At 47.1% G+C, this 21685-nt stretch overlaps 1 protein-coding gene across 5 annotated transcripts in view; it reads right to left on the reverse strand.

Annotated features, from left to right (window-relative positions):
- Positions 1–8929: 8929 nt before the first annotated feature.
- RALY (RALY heterogeneous nuclear ribonucleoprotein) overlaps positions 8930–21685 on the reverse strand; it is a 111065-nt gene continuing 98309 nt past the window's right edge. For 4 of the 5 annotated variants that reach the window (XM_017663487.3, XM_017663490.3, XM_017663489.3 and 1 more), the window contains 8 exons: positions 16780–17044; positions 15600–15672; positions 15364–15411; positions 13145–13311; positions 12308–12421; positions 11829–12007; positions 10559–10607; positions 8930–9294 (listed from right to left, as the gene is read on the reverse strand). In XM_017663487.3, coding sequence (XP_017518976.3) covers positions 10563–10607; positions 11829–12007; positions 12308–12421; positions 13145–13311; positions 15364–15411; positions 15600–15672; positions 16780–17044 — 891 coding nt within the window. In that variant the 3' untranslated portion in view covers positions 8930–9294; positions 10559–10562. The remainder of the gene's footprint in view (positions 9295–10558; positions 10608–11828; positions 12008–12307; positions 12422–13144; positions 13312–15363; positions 15412–15599; positions 15673–16779; positions 17045–21685) is intronic. The other variant, XM_017663488.3, reaches the window with a different exon arrangement.

A 21685-nucleotide genomic window follows, 5' to 3' on the forward strand; every position in this document is an offset into this window, starting at 1 on the left:
AGCTTTTGAATGTGACATGAGAAACCAAGAGGTGACACTGTCTGTGTGGTGCTGCTTCTGCTGCCTGCAGTTCTGCCTTCTGAGGATTTGGCTGAAAGGGTGTTTCTTTCTTCACTAAGCACAGGGGAAAAGATCATCTTATGTGTCTTGCTGTGATCTGCCTTGCACACACTTACTGAGGATAAGGGCATAACACTGCTCCTCACTTTCTCATTACTAGACCATTCCTAGGCAGCCCAGGAGCAGTCGTCATTCAGCCCTGAGTATCTTGACCGTGTTTTTGATCACTGTGACCCTTAAAGTCAGGCCAAGTATTAAAAGCACCTTGGCCATGAAGTGGTGGAGGGAGCAGATCATTCCCTCAACCCAGTAGGTCCTGAGGGGACCACAAACTAGCCGAGCTGCCACTACTGCCCTAATGAACTCAGCTGCTGTTGATGATGCTGTCTTCCTTTTGTATCTACACCCACATGACTCCCAATGTTACTACGTGAATAAAGCAAGGATGAGTGCCTCTTGTGTAATTAGTGCTGTTGATTTTGTGTGTATGTATGTCATTCCTTTTACTTCAGTGGGATCCCCTTAGGGGAAGACACGTGACTTTACAGTTTGGTGACAGGTTGGCAGTTTTGTTGGCAATTCCAACCCCCATTTTTAACTTCATTCTCAAAACATTCTCTGGAGTGATCCTAACCCTTTAAGTCCAGTTGAGGTATTTGGTTAAAATAGGATTGACTCTGGTGAACCCATTCAAAATGATGAGTTGCCCTAGGTTACCCATTCACAGTATTATCAGCCTGTCTACTATCCTCAAATCAACCACAGCTGAGCTGTAAGGAACCTTTGATGCTGTGACAAAGCAAAGGCAACAGGATTTCTGATCAAGAGCCACTTCCTGGTTCTGAGAGGGAAACTAGACTACCATTTCCAAAGTCTTAGAAAACAGGAGTGTTTCTAATTATACAAAGGGAAAAAAGAAGGGTTCTGTGGTAAGGGAAAGTCTGAGGCAGTTTCCATGACTGCTTGGGGAAAGTCTTTGGTATGCTGATGTGCATTTTCATGAGCACATAATTTGGAGTTATGTCTCTAGTCTTTAGAAAACCCTCTTGACTTGATATCTACCTCCAAACCCCACCTACAGAAAAACTTTAGCTTTTCCTCAGATATTCTCCTGGCTCATATCCTCATTTCCAAGCCCCTATAATGTAAGCATTGAGAGCAGTTTCTTGTTCACTCATGCATCCCCAGCACCAAGAGCAATCAGTAGGTGTTCCAATATTTGAATGAGTTTCTTTAGAAGGCACTTAAAATGAGCAGACTTATAGCCCCTTCCCGTCTCCCCAAGACATCTTGCTGCATAAAGTGTTCTGCAGAAAAAAAACGCTAAGCTGGACAGCCTGAAGTGCTGCTGTGGTATGTGAGGCCCCAGCTCTGACCTGGCCTCTCCAATCTAGCTCCTTTACTGTGGCAATTCTAAGGTTTCACATTTGAACAGAATATTAGATTTTGCAATATATTTTAGTAGTGGGGCTTTGTACCATGTGTTCTTTTTTGAGATGAACTTACATTTAAGTTTTTAATGCATGATCCTACCACCATAGACCCTTGTAGTACAAGGAGCATTTTTTCATGTTAGTATAATCTTCATAGTTTTTAAAAACTGCAGAAGAGTCATTATATCATAGTTTATTAGATCAGTACTCTAATGATAGGTGTTTGCTAATTCTTGAGAATGCTATGAGTATGGACTTTGAACAGTCTGGAGTGGCAGTTTTCCCCTGCCATTGATTATATGCTATACATCTGTACAATGGGAAAATGCCTACTTCAAAGATGGTGAGATGTGTATGTAAAAAGTGCTTAACCCAGGCCTGCCTGGAACAATTTTCCTTCTGTTGAATGCTTCCCTTAGCCTGAATTTCCAGGGTCAGAGGGCAGTACTTCCGGGGTTATGGCTGGCAGTACTTTTAAGCATATCCCCCTTCCCAAAGGTTGCTCCTATCAAGTGTACAAATCCTGAGGACTATAGGTATTGCTTGCTTCCATTTTATGGTGACCACTGGTTTACTGGTTGCCTATCTCACAGCATTCCTGACAAAACCTGCCACCTTGGCTAAAGAAGCATCAAACTCTCCCAAGGATTTACAACAGGGACATAATCCTCGGAGATTTGTCCCATTAATGGTAGTGCTTTTGAGAGAAGAAAGGACAAACACCTAGGTGCCCTGTGGCTGCCATGACCCCTGTACTTTGAAACTTTCCTGATAACATATTCCTGGACCCTTCTAATTACTGCCCCTTGATTTAAGCTTGGCTTGTTTTATTAACAGCATTTGAAGCCACTGGAGGACCAGCTATTCTAAGGGATAAACATTACTGGATATTCAAGTTAAACACCACCATTTTAGTGGGCAACTTTTAAAATTATTTTCATCAGCTGTAGATTTTCATGAGCCTTTAAATGAGCCAAAAACTAAATCAAAGCCAAAATATTACATGCGATGAGAAGTTTTTCCAAACCTAGTTATATACTGGGCAACAGCTTCAGTATCATTAACTATTTTGGCCTCAGAATTATGGCTGCTCCATTTTTCAGTCCCAAATATACCAGTACACTGTAACAAGACACCTCTCATGTTTCTTAATCACTTACATAGTAAGTGGCTAGTATTACCAAAGTACCTATTTTGTGTTAGACAGTTCTAGATACATATATAGGCTTAATCATTTCATTAGCACAGCAACCCCTTGAGATAGGTATACTGTCATCCCCATTTTATAGATAAGGAAATGGAGACTCAGAAAGGATGAACTTGCCCAAGGAGTTATTAGCTAATAAGTGTGGAGCCAGGATGCAGTCCCAGGTATTCAGGCTCTAGAGCCTGTACTCTGCCTCTGCAATGCTTCCTTTCAATTCAGTGTCAGATGCTCAAAAGTAATACCCAAATGCCTAGAGTAAAAGGCAGTCTCTGTCCTCTAGGAGCATATAGTTCAGTGAAAATGACAGATGAGCAAACTAGTAATCTAGTCAGAGCTATGAAAGAAGTAGCCCCACCGGAGGGCCAGTGCTAACTCAGGCCAGGAAGGTGTCTGGAAAAGTGACTTCTTAGCTGAGCTATAAAGGATGAGGGTTAGCCAGGTGAAGACAACATCCCAGGTAAAGGCATTTGTAAAGGCACAGTAACCAGACAGCCCTTTTCAAAATTAGTTCCATGGGGCGGACTGGGGGAGAGCCAGTGTTGAGCTAGAGAGAGAGAGAGGAATGAATCAGATCCTGGAGGGCTTATATGCATGCTAAGGGGTCTGGAATTCACCCACTGGGCAGTGACTAACTAATGGTGGTAATGAGGAAAGGCTGATGGGAAGTAAGTGGTAGGGAGATGACTAGTTAGGTTATTGCCAGAGCCCAAGTAAGAGAGAAAAAGGGCTTAACCCAAGGCAACGGGATGAAAATAGGTTAGAGCCAAGACATATCATGGGAAAGTTAAACTGACAATGAGAAGATGCTGACATGGGCAACAAGGTGGACAGTTGGCTATTCCCCAGATGGGGGATTCATGAAGAGAAGGATTGGAGGGGATGCTAGACAGGGCAGGTTTCGACAGATGTCTTTACGGACATCTAGTGCAGCTAACAGATGGACAACTGTGTATATCCCCTGGTGCTTCCGGGGAGGCCTGAGTTATAGGTGGAGATTGTGGAGGCATGAGTGTGGAGTCTGATGCCACAGGTCTGGTCAGCTAAGAAAATTAAAGGTTGAGAGGTGCTGGCCTAAGAGGAGGAATCCGCAAAGGAAACTGTGCAGAGGAGGAGGAGAAGACTATGGTCACAAGAACCAGGTGAGTTTCAGAGTTATATATGATCGGCATGTAGGAAGGGACTGCTTGTGTTTGCATCATACCTCCACCTCTTCCAAGTGACATGACCTTGGCTGGGCAAATTGTTCAACCCACAGCCTCAATTTCCTGATCTGTAATAACGTGGGATGAGTATCTCTAACTCTGGGAAACTGTTGTGAGGGTTAAATAAAATAATGCAATCTGAGTTAAAAGAATTTGGCAGAGCATCCAGGAAATGCTAACTTATATACGTATATATGTTATATCCCTCTTCCTGTAGAGTTAAATGCTGCAGAGGTAGAGTATAATTAACACAAAGGTAGATGCTGGATTGGATTGTTTGTATTTGATCATAAGAGTTGTTAAAACTCTTATGGGCAAGGATGAATGAAACAGTCTCCGGCTTTAGGCAGCTTCCTGTGTGGTCAAGAAGCTCGACACTGGAGCTTGCAGGGGGTAAAGGAGATGCTACAGGTAGGGTTTGAGTGGTAAGGGGGTGTGTATTAGAAGGAACTGCAGGGTGGGGAAGAGATGGGGTCCAGGACAGAAAGAATGGGCAGTTTTTCTTCTGTGCACCCAGGAGAACCAAATGTATGCACTTGCCCACACAAAACTCAGATGCTGCACCTTTGTGAAGAACATCCTGATCCTAAGTTCCCACAGGAGGTGTAGAGGAGGGGTGTGTATCAGGAGCCCACTCACCAGTCAGGAAAGAGGGGTCCTTTCATTTATAGAAGCAGGAGGACCAGTTGGGCTTGTCCCACAGGCCTAGCGACTGACCTGGTGACTCTGGACTGCACTCACTCACAGATGTCAGAACACCAGAAAAAGCCTTCTTGCTATTATCTTCCTTTGCCTCAAGTTTATAATGTTGTATTGGCTTTCTCTTTGTAAACTGCCTGAAATACATTTTGGAAAAAGGTGAGTATAAATATAAGTAAAAATTTCCTTTATGGAAACTTGGTCTGTTATTTTTTAAGGAAAAAAATTACCTAAACCTGAATTAGGTAATAGTACCATCATTTATTAAGAGTTGTCATAATATGGATATGCTCTTTTCTGGTTTTCAGACTGATAAAGATGAGGCTCAGAGAGGTTAAGTGACTTACCTAAGGTCACACAACAAATAGTCTAGATGGGAACTCAGTTTAACACAAAGCCTATACACTCTTAACCCAGTCCCCCTAAAGTACAGCAAGCTATTTAACCTCTTCAAGTCTCAGTTTTTGTTCTGGTTATCTATTGATATATAACAAATCACTCCAAAACTTAGTGGCTTAAAACAACATGTGATTTTTATCCCTCATGGTGCTGGGCTTCTAGTGGGGTCAACTAGGTAATTCTCTGACAGTGGCTGGTCTGGAGTCATTCCAAAGGCTTCCTCACTCATGTCTGCCAGTCTATAATACTAGCTGTTAGCTGGAACACGTATTGTTTCTCCATGTAGCCTCAGCTTCTTCACAGCATGGTGGCTGGGTCCCAAGACACAAGAAGTGGAAACTTGCCAGCCCAAGCCTCCCTTTTTCCAGCAACAGAACTCATACTTTCCTATGGGGATTCTTCTCCTTCCCCCTCCACCCTCACAGACCCTGTCGCCATGCTCTGCCACCACTTAGCACCTGCCTGAGAAGGAAGCCAACACAGGAAGCAGAGCTGAGGAATACAGAAACAGATGCTAATGGCAGCTTCTGAACCCCTAGGTCCCACTGGGTCTGAACATCTACCCCTGGATTTTTCATTTTGTGAAATAGTAAACTTACTCCTTTAGGCAGGTTTGAGTTTACTAATTTCTAAAGTTCACACCACATTCACCTAAAGCGTGGCTGTGGAGATAAAGTGTGAAATGTGCTGTTTACAAAGTAGATTTTCATGAAGTGGTTTATTACCGTGGAACTTTATTATGAACAATGTGGCCACAGGTGGAGGGATTTTGATTGGCTCCAAGTTAACCAATGCCCCAACCAGGATTCAAACCCAGGACACATAGCTCAGACTCTTTTGCCCTGTTCTGCCTTCTATTACTTCTGTAATCTCATCGGATGGCCCACTGCATAGTATCTAGTGCCCTTATGACAGAGGATATGACCTGGCTAGGGTTGGCTAATACCTCATACTCATATACCCACATTTCAATTCTTTGCCAATAAAAAACATGATCAAACTATTAAATTACTATTCCTTAATAGTATAAAAACTGCTTCAAGTCCAGTAGCTTCTACTAAATGTTCTGAATGGGCAAGTGAAATGAGGCCTGAGATTAAAAACAAATTATGGCCATATTTTGAAAGCCCCCAAATTAAGAGGAATTTGGCCTTAGCCATGTGAATTGCTTTGACTAACGGTACCTTATAAACATGACGCAAACAAGAGCTTGAAGATCACTTGCATATCAAGGATTACCCTATCTTGCCTGCTAGATGCTGGGAATATGTAGTCTAATTGCCCCCATTGCCCAACCAACTGCTTGGCAAATGGGCGAGTTTATCTGGGACCAACTAGCCCCCAACCAATTTGCTAACTGACTTGACTCACACAAGAGCCCAGAGAAGTAGAACCATCCAGCCGTGCAAAACCCAAACTGCCAAGCCACAGAATCAAAAGCTAATAAATGTTTATTAAAGGTACTAAATTTTGGGGTGGTTTGTTGTAACAACAGTTAATAACTGATGTAAGGCCCATTCACTATCCCTGACCTAGTCCAACCCCTCATACAGATGAGGAAACAGATCTAGCCAGAAAATGACTTATCTAGGGTCACAAACCTTAGTGACAGCAGTGTAGAAGGAAAATCCACATAGAGATCAAGTCTACACTACCTCCAAGATGGTTACTAGGATCACAAATGAGATGTCAGCTCTTGAAAACATCTAGAGAACACTGGTGCTTCGGGCAGAATCTGGTATCATGTTTCTTCACCATCTCCTTTTGGTTTCCAGAGGTTGGACAGAAAAATGCAAACTGTTGAGCAATTGAATGGGAGTTATCTTTCCTGGTCTCAGACATGGGAAGGAAGGGCATGTATATGCAGGGTTTTGTGAATGTGAGCTTCCCACTCAAGGGCCCAGCTCTGAGCTGAAGTAGTTCAGGAACTTTTCTGGGATGCCAGGATAAGGATCCCATTCTCTGTCTGTCCAGGGGAGGTCCTGGTGCTGGGGTGATTACATAGGGCCTACGGTAGGGCAAATGCTTCCTGCTTTGAAAAGGGTCTTCCCTGTTCTTCTTGGGACTTCTGTGCCTGATATACTAAGGAAGCCCATGCCCCTGCTGTTCCACCTGTCCGCCAAGCTCTCAGTCAAACATTACTGTGCAGGGCCTTGTAGAGTCTGTAAGTTGTTATAGTACAATATGCACAAAGCACTAGGCTCTGGAGACATAGGAACAGTGTGACCAGCCCTTGGTGTGAAATTCACCAGGCTCCAAAACCCCTTCTTTGGACTCTGCCCAAGTTCCAGTCCAGGGCAGCTGTTTCCCACCTTAAACAGGTCTGCTAGAGCTGGGTTTTGGCCTTTGGGCAGCAATGCAAGTTTGGGGGCTCACAGATTGGAGGGCTATGTTCCACTGAGGGCTCTTCAGGGGGGATGGGATACTCCCTGTGGACCTACCTTTCCTCTGGACACCCTCTTCTTCATCTCTCCTGACTAAAACCTTCTGTGTTGAGCAAGCTGGGCCAGGGCCTTGCCTAGTTCCCAGAGGCAATGTTTTATCCCTGGTCTGGATCTCTCAGTCTGAAAGCCTCAACCTCTACTCTTTCTCCCCTTGCTGCCCAAGGCCCCTGGCAAGCAGACATAAGAGGACTGTGATTCCACTGAGCATCTAAAGTACCAATGGGGCAGAAATATTGTTCCAAATCACACCAAGGGGCAATGACCACACAGGAGGGGAGGCATTTGGCTCAGCTTGAGTCCAGAACTCTAGGTGCCTTGGGGCTTGCTAGTGAGGTCCCTGCAAAGCTTGGGAATGCAGACACACACTCAGGTTTCCTTCAGACTGCTGAACTGCCAATGGCAGGCAGGATGACTGCCCTGGGAGGAGGACATGGGACAATGAGACTTCCTGGTTTTCACACTCAGGGGAGCCTGAGAACTGTCCCAAGCCTGGCTTCCATCCTCCACGAAAACCCAGAGCTAAAGCCCAGGGGAAGGTTGGGGAGAGGTTGTGTTGTATAACTATTGGTTTGAAACAGGATTCTCAGTAAGGATTCCAGCAGGCCTGTAGACTGAGGAACATGTAACATGGAGGGAGAGCTCAAACCCCTGATAACGGAACTGAGTTTCCTATGTTACACAAGGCTGCCCAAAGGAGAGAATGAACCTGGCCAGTTGTTATACAACACAGCTGATGTCTAAACAGATGGCCCAAGATAGGTGCAGACAAGCCACATGTATCCTGATGCCAACTTCCTATTCCTTGAGGTTAACTGGGGTGGGGCTCTATTCTTGCTGCCTACAGGTGTGAAGGACTTACTCTGTATGGCTTCAATGTAAGGTTTCTACAGGGTCAGGCGAGGTGGGGACTAAAGAAGAGGCCAGAGCAAGCAAAATCATGTACCCCACATTCAAGAGTTGGAATTCTTTCTTGACGGTGAGAAGTCTGAAAGGAAAAGGTTTATGTAGGGGTGGGCCATGATTCAGAAACAACACTATGATGGTTGGTGGGGAATGGGGCAGGTAGGCTGGGAAAGGCCAAAGGGCGAATGAAAAAAAAAGTGTCCTAAACCAGGACAGAAAAAGGGGAGAAGCAGCAGATGTTAGAATCATTTTAGAGCTGGGAAAGACCAGACTCAGTGAGAAGCTAAGGGGTGGACCTACTGCTGCCTGATCAAGTAGGTCACACCACGTGCACTGCAGCCACCAAGGTATTCTCATGGGCACTGGCACATCTGACCCTCCTCAACAACCCTACTGGCCATTTTAATCCCCATTTTAGCTGTGGCTGGAAACTAAGGCTCAGATGGATCAGTACTGAGCACCCTAGACAATGCTCCCTGCAGAGAGGAGTAAAAGATGGGTGGAGCAGACTGGCTTTCTGGTTGGGCAGGAGAGCCAGGGTACCTTCATGAGAAAACACAAACCATCCCATCTCAGAGAAAGTTGGGATCCAATCTTTTTATTGTCAGGGTCCCCTCCCTGTGGCCACCCTCCTGTCCAAACCTATAGAAAAACCCCAAGCCTGGAAGTGTCCTGGGGAGGGGAAGCAGAGTGTGGAGAAACCTCTGTGCTCTGCCCTTTGGCCTGAGCAGGCCAACAGAAAGGTGCGTGGGGAGGGGAGGCCAATAACTCCACCTGCAGAGGATGTGGCACTGGCTGGGATGTGGGGTGGGGGTGGGGGGGGGGAGGTGCCTGCTGCCAGCTCTCCTCTGGGACCCGCTGGGGGTGGTATCCAGGGGTGGGTGCCCAGCTCAAGGCCTGGTACAGTGCACGCCCTTCTCCTGCCGGTGGCCATCGCTCCTGTCAGGCTGAGAAAGAGAGAGACAAAGGAGAAACTAAGGCTGAGAAGAAGAGCCCCTTGTGCTCCTGATAATAGGGGCTGGGAAAAAGAAAGGGAAGAATGGTATTTGCTACTTACAGAGAGAGAGATGCCAGTGCTCTGACTCTGGCCTCATAATTTTCTGGCCATGCAACCCTGGATGACTCTCTCCCCTTCCCTGAGCCTCCATTTCCTCACCTGGGCCCCTGCACCTCACCTGTGAACTGACTTAACAAAGTAAAACTTAGCCTCCTTGAGAAAATAAAGTGAAGCTATAAGAGGAAAGACTGCATCTGTAGAATTTCCTAAACTTAGTAATATGGGAAACCCTTGCTGGTGGAGCATCTCACAGCATGAATGTGCCATGTGTAAAGACACCTCCGTTGTTTGAGACCTTCCTCTACCCAAGCCTGTCTTAAGCCCCCCAGAGGCATAGGGCAGAGAATCAGCAGAGCTGGTGTGGCCCTTAGGGGAGGGGCAGAGTAGAGTGGTGAACACTGGCCAGACAGTGGGCTCTGAGGCCACAGACCACTGTATTCAAATCTAGGCTCCACCAATGACCACCATGGGATCTTATGAGATATATGGTATCTACCTACACCCTTCAGTGCCTCAGTTTCTACATCTGTTACACTGGCACAATCACAATCTTGCACAGTTGGGGCAGCTCCTGGCACACAGAACAGTTCCTCCCAACAGGATCAAGTCCCAGCCCCTAAACCCAGCACAATCATCACCCTTTTGACAATGAGCAGCAACTTCCTACTATACAGAGCTGGGACAGAAGCCATAGGAGGTTCCTGGCTGTTTCACACACACTGAGGGCTACCAGAGCTCTGTGCCTCTGCTAAGGCCGTCCCCTCACATGTTTCTGCTCAATCCCGGCCAACAGCCTCAGCTATACATCACTTCTTCCAGCATACCCCTCTTTGATCCCCCACCAGCTCCTCCCCCAGCCCTTATCATCCTGCTCATGCTGGATGGTATTGGTTTGTATCTTCCTCCACCAGACTTGGAGCTCCTCAAAGGTGGAGGTGGACAACATACCTCAGAGTATGCCAAAGGAACCGTTGCTAGGTGAGCATGGCTAGCCCATCCATGGCTCCTAAGCCCATGAAGCCCCCACCACAAATGGACATGGCGGGATAGCCGGGGATGGAGGGGCCTTCACTGCTGGACACAGCATTGCTCTGCCAGTTCTGCTTCATGGCATGCCCTCCACTTCATCCCCCTGCCCGCCAAGACCGCCATACCTGCTTACTGCAAGGCCCCATCCTCTGCATCTGTGTCCTGGCTGTGCTCCTGATAGAGAGGAGGCAACAAGAAACCACACATCATTCACTGCCAGCTCTGAGTCCTACCCTGGGGCCCAGAGCACGCACTCAGAAAGGGGGAAGGACAGCCAAGGGGAAAAACTATGGGGATAGTCTACACAAGGCTGGCTTGGGATCCTGACAGTGGTCTGAGGGCCCTTTCAAAGAGAAGGGACTGTGTCAAGGCAGTTCTAGGCATGGAAGGTGACACATTTCTGTACAGAAAGACCTTCTCTGACTATGGTAGGCTGAAAGCCTAGTAAACTGGTGAGCAACCCAACTTTGAGCCATCTAAGCCTTCATTAGGGCCTTTACAGAGACCACTATGTCTAAGACAGTAAGATGAAGTGTCAGATTAGGTTCAAAGGAGAAATGAGTTGGGCATAAAGAGGACATCTTAAGTGGCCATGAGCCTTCTGTCTCATGCCAGAACCCAGCAATGCTGAAAAGGAGAAAGTTCCAGACTCAATGAAGAAATCTGGGCTCCTGTCCTGACTCAGTTCTTATGAGCTATAAAGCCCTGAGCAAGCTACTTGATTCCTCTGAGCATCAGTAACCGCATGGGGTTAAAATGTGCGCTAGAGCAATACTGCACAATACAGGGCTTGCAGTTACGGTTAAACGAAGTTAGAAACTACAGGGCCTGTGTACATTGAGTGTCTCTTTAGGTAAACAAGTAGTAAGCACCCAAGAGGTATCTCATACACTCAAAAGCTGGTCTACCTTCCCAGTTATAAAGGCTCCTTGCCAAATGGCTCCCCAGCCTCACTCTAAAGAATTCCAGTAACAGGGAGCTCACTCCCTCATGAGACAGCCTGTTTTGTGCTCAGACATAAATGGCTTTTTGAAAATCCTCAGTTGGAGTGGATACCGATTCCTGTGGCTTCCCCAGGCCATCCCAATCATGCTCCCTAGAACTCTGTAGACCATGTGTGCTCCCTTGAGCCCCTGATTTCCCTTCTCCAACCCATGTGGAAAACGGAGTCTAGGATGGCACCTGTCCTCAGTGGGACCTCTAACTGAAGGCTGAAATACACAGCTACTCCCTGCTCATTCTACCCTCTTCCTCACACGACTAGAAACCCTGGGAAGGAGGAAGGAGAGAATTCACAGGGGAGCCAACCAGCTCAGAGGCTGCCCCCACCCCACTGCACTCCTGTGACTAGGCGTGCAAAGTCTGGTCTCAGCAGCTCCCCAGCCACACCCTCACCAGCTCTTCCTCGCTGTGGGTCAGCAGCCCCTCCTCATCACCGTCGTCTCGAGCCTGTGCTTCTCCCTGGGGCGTGCCTGCTTCGGAAGCTGTGTCCTCCTGGGGGGCTGGCGGCCGGCTGCTGCCACCACTACAGCCGCCACCGCTGCCACTGCTGCTGTCACTTTTCTTCTTGCCATCTTGGGGGGGAGGGGGGGAAGAGGAGAATAGAACTCGGCCTGGGGCAACTGCCAAGGGCAACACCTTGTTGGAAATTTAGGGCTCAGCATGGTGGGTCCAGGTGGGACTGCAGACCACAGTCCCTCTTTGCCCCATGCCCTGGTCACCAAGCTAGACAAGTAACAGCTATACATCACTTCTTCCAGCATACCCCTCTTTGATCCCCCACCAGCTCCTCCTCCAGCCCTTATCATCCTGCTCATGCTGGATGGTATTGGTTTGTATCTTCCTCCACCAGACTTGGAGTCTCCAGAGCTGACCTGGATTAGCCTTCTGTTCCTCAGCAATCTGCTCCAAGCGACCCAGCAGGGCATCGATGTTGGACTTGATCTGCGTCAGCTCTGTCTTGATGGTCTGCAGCTCACTGCTCTTTACTGGGAGTGGAGGGAGTACAGGGCCGTCACCTGGGGTCTGGAAGCTTGACACTAACACAAGACCCTAGCCCCACTCTGTCAATCAGGAAGACAGTTCAGTGGCAAGAATTGTTCTGTCTTCTGTTCTTTTTCTGGCCAGGGAAAAGCCTGGAACTGCCCATGCTTTTCCCAAGACCTTCTGGAGGCCATTCCTCCAGGGACCAGCTCACCTTTCTAAACCTGATATTTCCCCCCAACCTCTCAACTCTGAAAGGAACTGGAGATGGATAAGAATGCAGGTGTGTGGTGTGCACCTAAGCAAGCATACATGTCTTTGCTTGAACCGCAAGGTGGTATCTGTCTTTCAATGTGTGTAAATGTAGATGTTTCACAATCAGATTTCTCAGGTGCCCAACTGTAGCATGTGCACAACAGAGTGATTGTGGACTAGCAGACCTGTGTATACCTGTCCTTGTCCTTACTAGAGGAAAAGACACCTCCTCCTCACTGGGCTTCATGTCACAGCATTGGACATTCTGTGCCCAATCCAAGCCTCTCCTCCTTTTCCTCTTGTCAGCCTTTTCCTCTTAGAAATGCATGAAAATACTCACTTGGTTGTGTTAGAGCTGCAGAACTGTGGGAGATTTGTTCCTTTATCTATTTTACAATGTAAAAAAATGTGATTCTATTACTTTGCTAATGAGAAAAATAAAAATTATCTAGAAAGAAAATAAGGTCACTCACGCTTGATCTTGGCTGAACCAGTGGTGATGGCAGTGGAGCGGGCAAAGAGCTTGACGGGTATGGTGGTTTTGACACGCCGGACCAAGGGGACTGTGACCCGAGGTCGCTTCACAGGGACTGCCCTGGGCACTGGCACTGGCGACAGGCGGCCCCGATAGTCGAAGAGCCTGTGAGGGCAAATGGGCCAGAGGCTGCAGCATGGCCTGTGGCCGGCAGGGAGCACTGTGACTCTAGACCAACACGTGCATGGCTGGTAAAGAGCTGGGCAGCCTTTGCTACACACCTCTGCCTGCTCCCAACAAGCCCTGAGGGTGAAGAGGAAGTGTTCTCAGGACCCTAGGGCTGCTGGGACCCTTACTATATCTACCTTTCCTACCAGCCACCCAGGGTAAAAGGTAAGTTAATGGTTATAGCCCTATTAAAGAGAGGTAAAAAGTAAGACCAGTCTCAGAGAGCCTTCCCTAAATCATCTTGACATCTGTATCTCCTCTATTACCTGACAGGCTTCTCAGTCAACTGCCACCTCAATGTCTGGTCAGAGTTTGCAATTCTCCCTAAAGAACCAATCCCCAACTGGCGACAGGGAGGTATAGGAGTAGGGGCTAATCCTTAAGCCTGCCTGAGCTTCAGTTTCCCATCTGCCTAATGAGGATGGCTACCCCAAATTTGCTGCAAGCCCCCAGAAAGCTACTTGAGAGCAGAACATGAGAGAACCTGGTTAAAAACACACATTAGAAGGTGTGAAAGGTGAAAGACCAAGGTACTAAGACCCTCAAATTCAAGGGCCTATGACCTCAGAGGCATAAAGCTGGAGTCCAAGCTCCTCTCCTCATTCCGGGCCCCCTTAATCACCCCATCCTTCTTATTGCACTTCAGAGATGGAATGCATGAGGCCCAACAGATTACCATGGTGGGGCAACTCAATCAGACCCCTGGACTCCCAGGTGGTATGTTGCTCCCCACAAAATCACCCAGTCCTCTCCAGGAGGGCTTCTTTCCTGATCAGGCAGAAGCTCAGTAGGCTGAGTAGGGTTGTCTCCCACCACATCTGCTGCTATCATCTTTCTGCAGGGAACGGTGGCCTCAGGGATGCACTGTGGCATCACTTCCCTGATGACAGCCAAGATACCTGTCATCACCGGGCAGTTCAATGCCCCATGCTTTGGTGCTCTTTTATTTAGGGAGCCTCTGATCTGGGATAGTAATGGCTGGAGATGGAGAGTCTCTGGGAATGGACCCAGTCCCGGACCCTGCATTTCTGCCCCCAAGGGGAGGGGACGGCTCTGGCCTTGGTCAGAATCACTGACAGAATCCCAGAGCTGGAGGAGCCCTGAGGGATCACTAGGTGCAAGCCCATTTCATAAACTGGGAGGGGATTTGCCCAAAGTCACAAAATCCATTCAGTGGCAGAGCTGAGATTAGCACCCAGGTCTTCTGACTCCCAGGTTGGGGGACTTTCCCCTACACACACGGTCTCCTGAAACCATTCACAGGTGAGAAAACCAAGGCTCAGAGAGGTTCTGTTCTTCCTGGATAGCCTTGGGCAGGCTGAGCAGAAGGGAAAGGAGGGAAGGAAAGAGGTTAAGAGGGGAGGAGGGAAGGAGAGTGGAGGAGAAGTTTGGGCCAGTCCCCAGCATGATTTCCACTCAAGAATGTGGCTGGGGCATGAGTGGAGCCCACAGTCTCAAAGCTGGGGTCTGGGTAGGCATGGGACTAGAGGGCCACAGCCTACCAGAGACTAATGCTGACCTCCAAAGGGCCATAGGCCTTTGGTGATTAATGTTAGGCCAAGAGGCTCAGACTAAACTCTTGAGGTTCCTTGCACTTGACTAGGCACTTAAAAGAGGTTAAGTAGATTGAACAGCAGATGCATGAGTGTTCAAATTCCCTGCACCTGGCCACACACCTTGTTTTGTACTCCACCTTTCTATGTTTATATGTCTCTTTTTCAGTCCCATCAAGTCTTACCCCAAGATTAAGAGAAGAGTGGTCACAGAGTGGGAGACAGTGTAGGGTGGGGGAAACTCTGGCCTAGACCTGCATAACTGGACCCTAGTCCCAGCTCTGCCACCAACTTGTGGAACAGCATTGGGCAGATGCCTGTCCACACCTCTGGGCTCCGGTTCCCACTTGGAGGACTGGGTGAGCTGCACCAGTAATCTCTCAGGACCCTTCCAGCTTGGCTGTTTCATGCCTGGGCACGCCCCTCCCCTGCTCACCTGTCGTAGAAGTCGTCCCGGTAGTAATCATAGTCAAAGCTGTAGCCACTGGAGAAACAAAGGGGAGAGGGCCAGGGCTTAGGGACGGCCGCTCAGCCCACTCTCCATAGGCCCTCATCTCCAAACGCCTCCCCAAATTCTAGGCTTGCCACACCATCACCACCAGTGATCATTCCCTCTACAGAAAGAGAGATCAGTCCCACCCAAAGACAGACTGACAAGACAGAGTGCCCCACCTGTATATGGCAGATGCTGCTCTCTTTAGCCCCTTAGGTCTGTTGGGCTTGGGCTCTCCAGCCATGTTGATGTCTGTGTGGATGGAGGAGGCACAGTCAAGATGCTGGCAGGACAGCAGGATACCTACATACCTATTATTACCCCTGTGCACATACACAGCAACGTATGTGTTTACATGATATACACATGAACTTTACTAATATGGCCAACAAAGGTTCTCCACACATTAGACTTATACCCACATATCACATGGAAATGCCTGTTAACATATTTACATTCAGACACATGGACGCATGATCACAAATGTATCACAAACATGCCGTGTGTATCACACACACACATTCTCAAGTACATGCATATAAACACATGTATCAGGTACACATCTTCACACATGTCTACATATCCAGGCAATAAAGTCACACACACAGTCAACATATATACTGCTCTCAAGTACACTCAGACTTGGCTCCAACACCGTATACATACTGCCAATAGGCAAATGAACCAAGGCACTCAAACGTTCTGCCCACCATCTTTATGCCTAGAACTGTCCTTACACATTCAAGTACATTCTGATACACAGACACTCACTACTATACACATAGTACATGTCCACATGTTCAGTTATATCCACATACCAGGAATATAGACATCCCTTCTCAAACATGTACAGGTACTATAAAGTATATGCACGTACACAAATACAGTATATCCTCCAAGGTAGACCACCAGCATGGATAGCATGGCCATGCCACATGTACGTTATACCAAGGTAAAGGGCTCTTTATTCACCTTGTGCTCCCAGTCCCTTCTCCTGACTCTCACGAAAAGCTTCTAACCTAAGCCATCTGAGCTCAATGTAACAGGCTGGGCTAGTCTACCTATTCCCTTCCTCTGGGGTGTCAGCATTTTAACTGCAACTGTAAGGCTTGCACTTAAGAGTCACTGTGAAACCAGGCACAGGACAGTAATGCTTTTCAAAAGCTTTTAAAACTTTTCCCTACAACTATGGATTTTATAACTACTTAATTTATTGCTTAAATATAATTTACTATTTCAATTATAACATTTCAGGGGTAGTGGTGGAAAAAACAAAACGGGCTAAGAAGGGAGCTGGAGAGTGAAGGCTAGCACCTGCTCAAGAGAATACCAGGAGAAAGGCTGTGGAGAGATGCTTACCGAGGGTCTGCCCGGCCAGCACCCGCCCATTCTCTCCCAGCACAGCTGCCCGGGCATGGCGCTCGTTGGCATACTGGACAAAGGCATAACCCTTGTGCACAGAACAGCCGGCCACACGGCCATACTTGGAGAAGATTGTCTCCACATCTGACTTCTTCACCACCGCTGTGTTGAGGTTTCCAATGAAGACCCGAGAGTTGATGGACTTGGGGTCATTCTTGTTGGTCACGTTGCTTGTCTGGATCTTTAAGGACATGGTGGCCACCTGAAGAAAGAGTGTTGCCATGAGGCTGGGTCCCCCGTGTGAGCTCAAGAACTGCCCATGGCCCACATCCTGGCTAAACTTCCTACACACATGCCTCTTATGGCATCTAGGCTCCCCATTTTGTTCATCTCACTTTCCGCTGACTTCATGCCAGGTACTTTATGTTCCCTCACTTGGTAATGATGTGATAAGCAGAACCAATACATTTTACAAGGGCAATATACATTCGGAAGTCACAATGCTAATGGCTGGCAGGGTTGCAATTTAAACCAGGTCTGCTTGACTCCAATTCTTTTAAACTCATTCCTTCAATATTCATCTCAAATGTTATCCCACACAGAATCTAAATATGAAGACCCTCCACAGCTTTCTTCTGTCCCTTCCTTCAATGCAGAAGCATGGCAAAGAGGTCACATGGTAATTTTAAGTAATGTCTGCTCTAAAACAATACCATATTCTGAAAATTGCTCAGTCTGTTCCAGACATGCTCCTAGCCATGGCTGCCTTTATTGGTACCAGCCACTTTGGAAAAGGTGAGCAAGGTAAGGGTCACTGAGCACTCACTGTGGGCTAAGGGTGGCATGTAATATTGGATAGTCCTATGATCCCGTGAGTGTTATTATCATTCATATTTACCAGAAACAGACTCCAACAAGTTCATTAACTTACCAGGAACAGGCATTCAAACCCAAGTCAGTTGGGTCCTAAAGCCCAATTCTTTTAATTTTATAATGCTCCTTCCTAGAACTAAACCTAATTTAAATACTACAGTTAAGTCAGCATATTTACCTGAGAATTGTTTTTAGAAGGTTAGTTTTTTATAGTCACTCATTCTTATATTTAGTCAAATTTTTGTTTGCTTAGAGATGCTGCTGTACCTACTCCTTGCTCTCTATCCTCTGACAACATCCTGTACCCCAAAGTGCTGTACAAATAGCTCCTAACCCCCTCCCTGGACAGGTTGCATCTGGACACAGGCTCCAGAGGGAAAGGGAAAAAGGAAGCTCAATTTCAGTCGGAAATGCTTAACATTAAGCCTTGGCATTTATACTTCCTGGCAATCTTCTACTCATTGGCAGGGGTTGGTGCAAATCCCTTTTGCAGTACTATCTCTATACCCCTGAGCTACTTCAGAAGGTCCTGACGACCCCAACTAGTGTACAAAACTCTCAACAGTCTAGGCTAACCATGAACACCTGCCTATTTACCTAATCTTTTTAGGCAGAGGGAACTTTCCAGTGAATTAGAGCAGATATGAGTATAAGCTGGGAAACCTGTGTTTCTGTCTCACTAGGGTAGGAGGAGACCCTTTTCTACTCAATTCTCCCAGCCTGGCAGCTGGCATGTTCTGACCAGGAGATGGCACTGTTTGCAAGGAAACCATAGACTGGCCCTGAGAATGGTTCTGGGAAAGAACTTGCTCCTAGGGTGGGCTTGCAGTAGCTCCGTAAGCTCCATGGATATAGTAAGGTCAAGTTGTGCACCATCCTAGATAAAGAAATGGGGCTAAGAGGACACTGCTACTAATGAAGGGCTCATGTTAGCTCTGGGACTGACCTGGAAGAGAAGACTCTTTTTGTTTGTTCCTCAGTTCACCTTTGCATCCAATCATCAATGTTTATTAAGCAGTGAGGGACACAAATACATTACCCACAAAAAACACCTAACACACTGTCCATATGCAGCAGGAAATGCTCACAGTGTGTCGTTTCCCTTGGGCTCCATTCCTCACATTTCTGATAATCTCTCCTACCTGGATGACAAACCATTTAAAGATTAATTTCTTGTTTATCCACAGGGATACAAAAAGTTTGTGAGGCTCCTCCCTGGACATCAGATAACTCTCTGGTTGGTTGGTTCAGCTCAAAGCCATTAAGTTTTAGCCAAGGGAGATGCCATCTGCTTTGGCTGGAGGGAATCAACCAGGTTGGAGATGTGAACTGAGACAGAAAGAGCAGAAGCAAGGAATGATGGTTCAGAGACTAGTTGATGATGGCTAACTGCCACTAACCTGGCAGGGACATGACAGTTACTGAGTTCCCTCAAACCACTGCCAGGAGCCTCTAACACTGCTGAGCAGGAAGCACTTGCTGAGCACCCCTATGTCCACATAGTAGGCTCAGCACAACTTGACTGGTGAGTAAAGTCCTTCAGGGTCTGGCATAGTCTTTTCTCTCATAACAAGGGGCTTAAGACAATGTACATAAAAGAACTTGGCAAACTGTGAAGCTCTTTACAAGATCTAATAATTTCTCCATCTGAACTTCTCTATTCTACTAACACTGCCATTTGTGGGTCCATTCTACATGAGGGTCAAGGTCAGACTGAAGCACATTCTGAATTATGCCAAGATCTGCAGAGAGGATACTTAGAAGTATGTGTGTGTGTGCGCACATGCTCTGGGTGATGAAATCTGCAGAATCATGGAGAAACCACCTGAAGCATGCTTCAGACATCCAACCCCTGTACTCCCTATCTAAACAGCCCCTACTCCACTTTCAAAGGCTGCACACTCCCAAGGGACAGGCTGCACTACTGCTGTACATGCTCCCTAAGCTCAAGGAGACAGGTGTCAGTTGGCATGCGGAAAAGCTTTTGAGTTTCTACCATGTCAATGAGACTTCTCAAAGTGAGGGGTGGAGATGGTGGTGGGAACTGAAAAGGTAGTGTGCCCCAACTACCTCTCCTGTTTTCTAATTTAAATTTAATTCTAAATTTAGACATAGTCTTCCAGGTTATTATGAACATAACAATTTGTTAGCTTCACTCATAACCTTCAACTGTTTAGACATATGGTACACATACGTGGGTCTCCATCTGTACACTTTGTCTCTGCCCTGTACATGTTAGAGGCATGCCTGACAAAGACTGGGGCACAGTAAGTGCTACATGAAGTTAGAGAGGAAGTGGTGAGGATCATGTCCCAGGAAATGATGAGAAGCTAGTTGTGGCCCTGCCATAAGTAGGGGTGACCACTGGGAACTGAAATCCCAAGTACCCTTTTCTGGTCTCTGACCCAAAACCCACCTCTGCAGACCAATCACCCCCAACTCAATTCTTTTTTGGCTCTTTTAGGCTTCTCCCTAGCTTGAGTGGGAGCACCAGAAAACACTGACATCCTATTCAGCAAAAGCTGCTTGACGTGAGATTGGCTTAAAGATGGCAGCATGAGACGTGAGACAGAAACCTCCTCCAAAACCACATATAATATGAAAGTATAGCAAATACAACTAATCCTGAAAGAGCAACAGGAAAGAAGGCTGCAAAAGACGGCAAACACCTGGAGAAAAGAACAGACCTCATTGAGCACGGTAAAGTACCAAAGCCATGATTCGGAGGGACCCAAGCCCTTGCCCCACCCCAGCTCACTGGTGGGAGGAAGAGAAATGAAGCGGAAAGGGCTTGGAGGCCAAGGACTGCTGAACACCCATCCCTGGAGATCTGCTCTTGGAGCATGAACCTACATTACATGGTGCTCTGGAGATTAGAGGGGTTGGAAAACAAAGACAGGCAGAATATTTGGAGAGACTGAGATTCCAGCCACTTATGGAAAACAGGTACCCACAACCAGCCACTCTGGGACAAAAGAAAAGTAAGTATTTTGAAAGACTTCCCAACAGCAAGAGGCCTGCTAAAGGGGTGAGGACTGCACAGAGCTTGCTGCTCAGGAGAAAGGACAAATGGACAAAATTGTCCCAGCTCACTCAGCCCAGGAGGATGGGAACTTCCAGGAGCCTCAGGCACTCCATCCCTGTGGCTGGCAATGCAACTCCAAAACCCCCAACACAAAATGCAGCCTGCCACTCCTTCCTCCAGGCCGGCACCAGCTCACAAACCTGCTGCCCATGCCATTCGTGGCCCCACATACGGCAGTTACAAGGGCGTAGCATAGAGGCTCCTCCCTGTGTGTTTGGCCCATTGGCCCTGGCAGTGAAGGCAGGCAACTGCAGTTGGGAAGCAGGAAAGAACTCTTTCCTCCCGGCAGGCACCAGTGCCGTGAGCCTGTGACCCCTGCCATAACTCCAGAGGCTGAGCAGCTCCAGAGAGTAGAACTTCTGGGCACTAGAGGGCGACGTCTACACCAAGTTATTATTACAAATATGAAAGGTCAAAGGAACCTGGCACAAACCAAAATCCTACAAACACCATAAAGAGGACCAAGTAAAACTGAACTCACCAATCTTCCTGAAAAAGATTTCAAAATAAAAATCATAAACATGCTCACAGAGCTACAGAAAAATATTTAAGACTACAGGGAAGAATTCAAGAGATAAAAACTTAGAAAAATAAAGTATGTGAAAAAGTATGTGAAATGAAACATACAATGGAGGGATTTAAAAGTAGATAAGATGAAGTACAGGAGACTGTAAATGAAACAGAAATTAGAGAAGAGGAATACAAAGAAGCTGAAGCACAGAGAGAAAAAGAATCTCTAGGAATGAAAGAATATGGAGAGAACTGTGTGACCAAACCAAATCTAACAGTTTCTGAACTATAAGGGTACAAGAAGGAGAGAGAGGAAAAGGGATAGAAAGTATCTTTGAGGAGGTAATTGCTGAAAACTTACCCAATCTGGGGAAGGAGATAGTCTCTCATGGAGGTACACAAATAGCCCAACACAAGGGACCCAAGGAAGACAAC

Source organism: Manis javanica, chromosome 5 (assembly GCF_040802235.1).
Source record: "Manis javanica isolate MJ-LG chromosome 5, MJ_LKY, whole genome shotgun sequence".
In the NCBI taxonomy this organism is placed as follows: Eukaryota; Metazoa; Chordata; class Mammalia; order Pholidota; family Manidae; genus Manis; species Manis javanica.